At 55.7% G+C, this 8,865-nt stretch overlaps 1 protein-coding gene across 2 annotated transcripts in view; it reads left to right on the forward strand.

Moving 5' to 3' along the window:
- Nucleotides 1-8,865, forward strand: part of RGS14 (regulator of G protein signaling 14) — a 16,150-nt gene that overhangs the window by 3,579 nt on the left and 3,706 nt on the right. For both annotated transcript variants that reach the window (XM_039880069.1, XM_039880070.1), the window contains exons 3-10: nt 5,947-5,968; nt 6,144-6,322; nt 6,694-6,786; nt 6,870-7,013; nt 7,403-7,546; nt 7,666-7,777; nt 8,100-8,212; nt 8,658-8,861. In XM_039880069.1, coding sequence (XP_039736003.1) covers nt 5,947-5,968; nt 6,144-6,322; nt 6,694-6,786; nt 6,870-7,013; nt 7,403-7,546; nt 7,666-7,777; nt 8,100-8,212; nt 8,658-8,861 — 1,011 coding nt within the window. The remainder of the gene's footprint in view (nt 1-5,946; nt 5,969-6,143; nt 6,323-6,693; nt 6,787-6,869; nt 7,014-7,402; nt 7,547-7,665; nt 7,778-8,099; nt 8,213-8,657; nt 8,862-8,865) is intronic.

Consider the following 8,865-nt stretch of genomic DNA (forward strand, 5'->3'; position numbering starts at 1 on the left):
AAGCCGATGGGTCTAGGAAGACCTGGGTTCCAGTCTCTGGTCTGTTGTCCCTTCCTAGGGGATCCTCTCTGACCCTCAGTTTCTTCAGCTGTAAAATGAGATTAGAACAAATCTCGAAGACTTATTAAGATGATTAAGTGGAATGGAGAATATGAGGCCCCTGACCCATTGTGTGCAAGGGCTCCACAAATGCCAGCCCAACTCCTCCCTTCATTTTTAGCTCCTCTTCAAGGGCGCCCTGTCTCACCAAGAAGCTGAGCCACCCCCAACCCCACTCCTGCCTCCTAATTCTCAAGCTCCGTCTCCATCTCTCCTTCTTTCAGCATTTCTTTATGGCCCAACCCCAGGCTAGCTGGGTGATAGAGGAGATCCCTCCAAGCTGGTCAGTTCCCACCTTACTGTCTCTAATGTCGACCTAACTGAAAGTTCGAGAACCTGTGGGCCTCACATTCCCACCCAGAGGCATGACACTTGGGTGTCCAAGCCAAGGGGCACCATGCTCATTCCCATGCCCACCCAACAGGGCAGCATGGGGTCCAGAGACAGACCCAGCCCCTGCCCTGCCCGTATCAACCATGGCTGCCCTACCCAAAATCATCCAGAGCAGGGAAGGCACCCAAGCTCTGGCCCCAGCCCCTGCAAGCCCATGGGCACCCTGGCTCCTCTCAGCAACCTGCACACACAGGTTTATCTTTGCCCTCCTGGGGTTGTTCTGAATGCTCTGTACCATCTCTGGGAATCCCGAGGGCCACAGATTGGCCACTTGCTGGTCATCAGGAGCTTTATGGGGCCATGCTCAGCTGAGACAGGGAGAGACAGGCATGGGCATCTGCAACAGGGATGTGCACAGAAAGAGACACCTGTGAGCCAGACACCTGGCTGCTTCCATGAATTACCTCCTGATGGAGGCTCAGAGGAGTATACGACTTCCTGAGGGCAGCTGGTGAGCAGAGGGATCCAGCTGATTGACTCAATGCCAGGGCTCCTCAGCCTCCCCAGGTTGCCTGGCTCTGTCCTCCCCCACCTCCCCCTGCCGCCACCCCACCCACCATCATCCCCTGCAGAGGCAGCTTCATTTGTCAGCCTCATCTTTCTGCCATTCTGTTTTTCAGACAGTTGCAATGAAACCTGTCACTTAGAGATGGCTCCCCACCTCCCTCCCGAAGATGTCACACAGCCCCAACTGCCACTTCATTTGTTCATTCACTCATTTATTCAACAACCCCTCCTTAGGGCCTGCCCTATGCCGGCCCTGTCCCAGGCACTCAAGACCCAGGCCCATCACCCTGCCCCTGCCCTCAAGCGGCTCCCGGTCTGGCAAGACACAAAAGACATGGGCACAAAAACCAGAATAAAATTCAGATTTGACTAACAGCCACTGGTCATGGATAGAGAAAGCTTGAGGGGGACCTGGGGAGGGAAGACTAACCCCTCCCCTGCTCACTTGGTGTCCTGTAGCATAGAAGGAGTCCTGAAAGAGTGTGCCAGCTGGAGAAGGGCATGGCTGGGCAAGAGGGCCAGATGTGGGGGGACACTGGGAAGGGGCGGTTATTGTGTCCTGTCTCTCTCAGGAGGCCCAGTTCATCTTCTGCACCTGACAAGGAGACCTGCAAGGCAAAGCCCACTGTACCTCTTGGCCATTCAGCTCAGGGCCAGGCCTTGGGGGGCAGGGTGACCTTACAGAGGGGCCAAGGCTGGGGTCAGTTCCAAAAGGCTGGCTCAAGCTGAAGGGGCCAGGCTCCCAGGGGACTCTGTGGGTATACCCAGAGAGGATCTCAGGGTCTCATTTCCCCAGCTAGGATGAAATAAGATGATGGTACAGAGTGCCCAGCACAGAAGATGCTCAGTAAATTGAGCCTCCTTTTGACGTCCGACCCCTCCAGAGGTCAGAGTTCAAGATGAGCCCCTGGACCCTTTACCTCCAATTGACCTTGCCTACCTGTGGCCAAAAGACTGAGACCCTGGTTCCCCCAGATCCCATGGGACATCTCCTGTCCACCCAGGGAGGCAGCTTAGTACAAGGAAGACCTTAGGCTCCAGCGTCAAGCACACTTGAATTATGATTCCGGCTCAGCCACTTCCCAGCTGTGTGACTTCTTTGGGCCTAGGTTTCCCCACTTGTGAGATGGGAGTAAAAATGGCTACCACACAGGATCAAGATGTAAGGATGGAGTGAGAACAAAGACAGGTGCTGTCAGAGTGCCTGTCACACGATTGGAGTTCAGGAAATGCTGGGCCGCCCTCACCTTAGTCTAAATTCTCAGATACCAGTGGCTCCCCAAGGCCCATGTCCTAAGAAAAAATATGGCAAACTGAGGCCAAACCGTGGGTCAGGAGTGCCGCTGGCCACCACACCCTTCCTCATCCTCCCTTCCCCTTTTCTCTCATCCACTTGCCACTTCTCTTCAGGCAGGCTGGGGTGGGGCGAGGCCAGCCCTGCTTGGCACAATTTCCCTAGGCATGGGAGCCCGGGCAGGTTGCAGCCCAGTCAGAGGCATCAGCATAAGGTCAGCAGAGCCCCTGACCGCTGCATGCCTGTTGCTTTCACATACGGGCCTCGTTTGCCCTTCTCAGCAGCTCCAGCAGATTGGGAATGCTGAGCCCCATGCTATCTAGGGGGAAACTGAGGCCCAGAGAAGGAAAGTTACTTGCCTGGGAATGAAACTGGAACTGGAACTCCATCCCTGTCCCCTCCCACCTCTGGATCTTGGTCCCTACCCCTCTCAGCTCCAACCATGCAGACCAACAAACAATGGGGTAAGAGAGGCTCAGGAAGGTGAACTGCAGGCTGCAGACTTGGGGTGTTCATCACCTGGTGCGGCATGCTGGGGTCACATGGGAGGGGAGAAAAGGGCTGCTCAGGACCCTGATGGCTGCTTGGAAACACCAGGACAAGGAGGGTGCTTCGTGGGAGGAAGTTTGGGTTGGTTGCCTCCTACAAACCAGACCTGGCCCTCCGGGAGCCACCCGACTTGCAGAGGAGAGAGGCCCAGACATGAGTGGGCAGAAGATTAGCGAGTAGGGGGATTTGGGGCAGCTAGTGTTTGAAGGTGACTTATATCAATGGGCAGAGATTGGAGAGCTGTTGGGTGGGGGAGCAGGAGTACATACCCACCCAGGCAGAGGAAACAGCAAAGCAAGAAGGTGGAGTAGGGGTGCGGAGAAAACAAAGAAGTTTGATAAAGGGTAGGGTGGAAGGGGGTGCTGGAGGGGTTCATTAGTCAGAGCAGGTGCTATAACCCAGCACCTGCTCTGCCTCCCAGGGCAGGGAGTGGTGCCTGGGGAGGACTTGTGAGCTGGCCCCACCTAAAGATGCAGAAAATCTATTTGAGCTAATGCAAAAAATAAAGCGAAGTTGGAGTGAGGGCTGGCTTCAGCTCAGGGTTCTTTGCCCTCTCCAGGGTCCTGGCCTGCCCCAGCCGCCATAGTGGGTTTTAAGCAAGGGAGAGGCTGAGTCCTGGGTCGGAGGGCAAGCCAGAGAAAGACAGTTGAATGCAGAAGGAGGCAGGGCCAGGTGGGCCATGGGGAGGAGAGTCAGGGTGGGTCTCGAGACCTGAGGGAAGGCACAGATGGTGGGGCTAAGTCTGGGAACAGCCGCAGAGCAGCCTGGGCGTGCAGGTGCCAGGATGAGGAAGGGAGAGAACAAGCTGGAAGGGACACCATTGTCCTCACACACCCCAGGAGTTGGGATTTTCTCCTGCAGCCTTGGGAGATGAGTTAGATAAAGCTGTCAGATGGGGGAGAACAGAGGCAGGAGGAGTGGGGTGTAGGGGGCAGGCCATGCCAGGGACCGCCGGTTCCAGGCCCAACCATGCCCTGTGCAAACTTTCCCTCCTCCTCAGCATCATTTTATCCCAGTGCTCCAGGTGAGAGACGGGCTCAGGGAGGATCCCATGGTTATGAAACTAGAAAAGGTCAGGGTTGAGATTTGAACTTGGGTCTGACAGACCCTGACACTTGAGCTTTTTCCTCTACGGCAAGGTTCGCAAACTCGAAAGTGGAATCAGGGTCAGACACCAACACTAATATAACAATGACAACAATAGTAATGTTCCTTGAATATTTACACATGCCAGTTAGTGTTCTGAGTTCTTTATATATATTTAACTTATTTAATCACAGCAACCCTTTGAAATCAGGACCATTATCTGCCCCACTTATATTGAGGAAAAAACAGGCACAGAGAGGTGAAGTACCCTGTCCAAAGTTGCAAAGTAGATATTTGAACTCATGCAGTCCAAGGCAGTGCCTGTTTCCATAAGTAATAAATATGCATCAAACTGGCCCCAGAGACCACTGAGGAAAGCCTGAGCCCCTTCTAGGCACTGGTTGCTGCTCAGTGCCAGCCAAGGTTGCCATCCTGGAAGAAGCTCAGGGTAGCTGCGGCATTACAGTCTTAAAGGGGAGATAAAGCTGGGATTTTCCATAAAACTCCTGATTTTAAAATGTGGGAAACCTCTTTAAACTTAAAAAGAAAAACGTTTTGAGGGCCAAGATAGTAGTAATGTCCTACATATTTGCAGGCTGGCTCCAGCCCACTTGTGTGTCACCTGAGTGCCCTAGAAGCGAGCGGGGAGCAGAGAAGGAGATTGCATCTGGGAGGGCAGAGAGAGGCTTCCTGAGGGAAGAGGGGTTTGCAGACCTGTTTCCAGTGGAGATGGAAAGAAGGGGCAGGTGGCAGAAGCTCCCATGACAGGGCCTAGTGAAAATGTAAGAGGTAGGAGAAGGAGGGATTGGGGATGAATCAAGCCCTGATGTTGGGGGTCAGGCAATGAGAAGAAAGACGAAATGCAGGGTAACTGGTTGGGTGCCCTGCTGTGGTGGTTTCCATTTGGGAATGACTGAGTTTGAAGGGCTTGTGGGACATTTGGGCAGAGATGTTAGCAGGAATGTTGGCTATGAGTGTTTGGAGCTGGGGAGACATGGGTGGGAGAAAGGGCCCAGGACAGAATCAGGAAGGGGTAGAAGCCACGCTACATGGGTGGGAAATGATGAAGAAGCTGCAGGAGCTGCTAGAAAGGTAGGAAGACTAAGCAAGAGTCATTTTGAAAGGAGGATTTTTCTGTTTCACTAATAGTTGGGATTCCCAGAGAAGCCAGAATTGTGGGGTTAGGGGGAGGGGAAAGATGGAGTTGGCCTCTACAGCACTGCTACTCACGGTGTGGTCCATGGACCAGCAGCAGCAGCAAGCTCGCCTAGGAGCTTGTTAGCAATGGAGAGTCTCAGGCCCCATCCTGGACCTACTGAACCTGAATCACTGCAGGTGGGGCCCACCCAGTCATCTTAATGCACATCGAAATTTGAGAACCACTGCTCTGTACTATAAAATAGCATCCTGTGCCCTCCCCAAGGACATGCAGAGGGACCCAAGGGAGACCCTAGGCCCCAAGAGGAAACAGTTGCAAAAAGGAGATCATCAGCTCCAGAGACACCTCTCCTTCCTCAAAGACAACAGCAAACATGGATATAGCGCTTCCCACATGCTGGCCACTGTTCCAGATGTTGCAAAAACTTTAAACTGATTTGGTCCTTACAACAGCCCCAGAAAGTAAATTACTATTGTTATCATCATCCTCATTTCCAGATGGAGACAAACAAGTCATACAGCTAATAAGTAGCAGAGACAGGATTCAAAGTCTGTGCTCCTACCCACCATGCTATATATACACCTGGGCTCACCCAGTGGGTGCTGGAGGAAGAGGGAGCCAAGGGCAACTAGAGGACAACAGGCATAAGTCCCAGCATACAGGGGTTGGCACATGATGGAAGGGGAGCTGGGAACAGCCTAAGTAAAACCTTGAGTAAGCAGTGACCTCACTGAGAAAGCCCAACATGGCCTCCTCTGAGCAGAGGAAGACACAGCTCCAGGCCTGGGGGCCGGGCCCAGAACTGTCTTTGAGAATCCACTCTGATTTTCTCTGATTTTCTATCTCGGGTCTCTTGTAGGTTCTGGCTGTCTCAGATGGAGGTAAGTGACGGTGTGGGGAGGAAGCCTGGCTGGGGGTGGGGATAGTGTATGTGAAAATGAGGTAAGGATACCCCTGCCACTTGCTATCTTTCCATGGAAAGTATCTGCAGATGGGGTCGGGCCAAAGGCTGGGGAAGGCCACAAGGCTCACCTCTACTTGTCTATCTCTCTGCAGAGCTAAGCAGCACGGCAGGGCCCCAGGGCCAGGGTGAGGGCCGAGGCAGCTCCCTCAGCATCCACAGCCTCCCCAGTGGCCCCAGCAGCCCCTTCCCCACTGAGGAGCAGCCTGTGGCCAGCTGGGGCCTGTCCTTCGAGCGGCTGCTTCAGGACCAGCTGGGCCTGGCTTACTTCACTGTAAGCCCTGGGGTGGGATAAGGAGGGTGGACAGCAGTGGCCAGCCACTACAGGGTGCAGGGGAGGGGGGCATGGGAGAGGACATGGATGGAGCTTCAGGCTGGCCAGTGGGACTCCTCTGTCAGCTGCCTCTTCCAGCCTTTCTTTGGCATCCTCTTCCTCTTCTCCCAGCTAGGAACTTTGCTTCTCTCTGTCCTTGTTTCTGCCTCTCATTTTCTCCCTGTGCCTCCAGATAAGGCCCCATCTGTCTGTCTGGCTTGGCCTCTTCGCCCTATGTCTCTATTCCAATCTCTTTGACCACATCCCCTGACTGGGTCTTTGTGACTCTGACTGTCTCCTCCTTCTCCCTACCCCCCCCACCCCCACCCCAGGAGTTTCTGAAGAAAGAGTTCAGTGCTGAGAACCTGACTTTCTGGAAGGCCTGCGAGCGATTCCAGCAGATCCCTGCCAGCGACATCCAGCAGGTAGGGGAAGGAGGAGCTGGGGCAGAGAGGTGGGACCAGGGCCTGGGCAGTGCCTCTGATATCTCCTGACCCTCGTGCCCTAGCTAGCTCAGGAGGCCCGCAACATCTACGAGGAGTTCCTGTCTAGCCAGGCACTGAGCCCCGTGAACATCGACCGGCAGGCCTGGCTTGGCGAAGAGGTACTGGCTGAGCCCCGACCAGATATGTTTCGAGAACAGCAGCTGCAGGTGAGAGGGCGTGGCCTTGGAAGGGAGCTCAGTGGAGCAGAGGCGGGGCCAGATCCAGAGGCTGAGCCTGAGCGGCGTGGGATGGGTGATGAGGAGTGCGGTGGGGTGGGATCGGGGGAAAATTTGGGTGTGGGTACCAAGCCAAATAAATGAGGGGACAGGGAGTGGGTTAGAGAAATCAGAGGTTGCAGGAGGGGCCAAGGAGGCACAAAGGAGGGGGGGCCTGGAAGGGAGGGGCGAGCAGAGGTGTGGGCGGAGAAAAGAGTAGGGGCGGGGCCTGGGCCTTGGAAGGGGATGGAAGGGGCTAAGGATTAGTCAAGGTGAGAGCGCGGTCAACCCCGGGGGCCTCGTCTGGGATTTTGGCTCACCACCCCGGCGCCCGCCCGCAGATCTTCAACTTGATGAAGTTCGACAGCTATGCGCGTTTCGTCAAGTCCCCGCTGTACCGCGAGTGCCTCCTGGCGGAGGCCGAGGGGCGCCCCCTGCGGGAACCCGGCTCCTCGCGCCTCCGCAGCCCAGACCCTACGAGAAAGGTGCCGACCAGGGGCTGTCGCGGGCAGGGGGCCGGTGCAGACTATGGGGCTGCCCACTGGGTTCATGCGTAAGCGGGTTAGGTCCCGGCCTGGTGCCAGCGTCTTCCCTGTACCCGCAGAAGCCGAAGCTGAAGCCCGGGAAGTCACTGCCGCTGGGTGTGGAGGAGTTGGGGCAGCTGCCGCCCGCTGAGGGCCCTGGGGGCCGCCCGCTCCGCAAGTCTTTCCGCAGGGGTGAGGGCAGAAGTGGGCCACAGAGCAGAGTGGGGGCGGGAGTTTGGGCAACTCTTGAGAATGCCGCCTTCCTCCTACTTCTCTTACAGTCCGTAAGTCTGGGAAAACTGAAATAAATGCAGGTCCTTGTGACCACCGTGTTTGAATTCCAGGCTAAACCCCGGAAGTTTGGGAAGCCCCCTCAGTAACGACGCTTGCGGGAACCCAAACCACGTTAGACCCATGCAGGAGAGCTCCAACAGGGTCCGCCGGCTGGGAAGGGCCTCAGTAGAGGGGTGGGGTGGGGCAGGGGGCTGCCCTGCTCATTTCTCCCTCACCCTAGAACTAGCAGGTACGGCAGCAAACTCGGCTTTGCGACGAGAGTCCCAGGGCTCCCTGAACTCCTCGGCCAGTCTGGACCTTGGCTTCCTTGCCTTCGTCAGCAGCAAATCTGAGGTGAGCAACTGCGAGGGAGATGAAATGCGGGCTAGGGCCACTACTCAGGCCCCTTCGTGTGGCCGCCATCATTCTCAGTTACCATCTCCACTTAGTCTCCTTCCCTTACTCCCCACAGCCAACCCCTCAGCCTCCTTACTTTCTTCCTGTCGTCACCACATTGTCCCCATGCATGTCATGGGTGCACATCCTTTTCAGCTGATGAGTATGCACGTGTGGGTGCCCAGATGAACACAGTGCATGTGGGGGTCAGTGGGTGCCCACATGCCTGTGTGATTACACGTGTTCCTGTAGGAGGGCAATCTTGCCTGCCTACAGGTATGCTCTTGGGTGTATTTGCGCATGTGTGCACGTGTGTGTCCCAGTGAATTTACTCGTCTGTGTTCCAGTCTGCATGTCCTTGCATGTGTACACGTGACCTCCCCCCACTCCTGCCTTGACTCAGAGCCATCGGAAGAGCCTTGGGAGCTCAGAAGGTGAGAGCGAAAGCCGGCCAGGGAAGTACTGCTGCGTGTACCTGCCCGATGGCACAGCCTCCTTGGCCCTGGCCCGACCTGGCCTCACCATCCGTGCCATGCTGGCAGGCATCTGTGAGAAACGTGGCCTCTCTCTACCTGACATCAAGGTCTACCTGGTGGGCAACGAGCAGGTGC

This window comes from Pteropus medius, unplaced genomic scaffold, assembly GCF_902729225.1.
Source record: "Pteropus medius unplaced genomic scaffold, Ma_sr-lr_union100, whole genome shotgun sequence".
NCBI lineage: Eukaryota > Metazoa > Chordata > Mammalia > Chiroptera > Pteropodidae > Pteropus > Pteropus medius.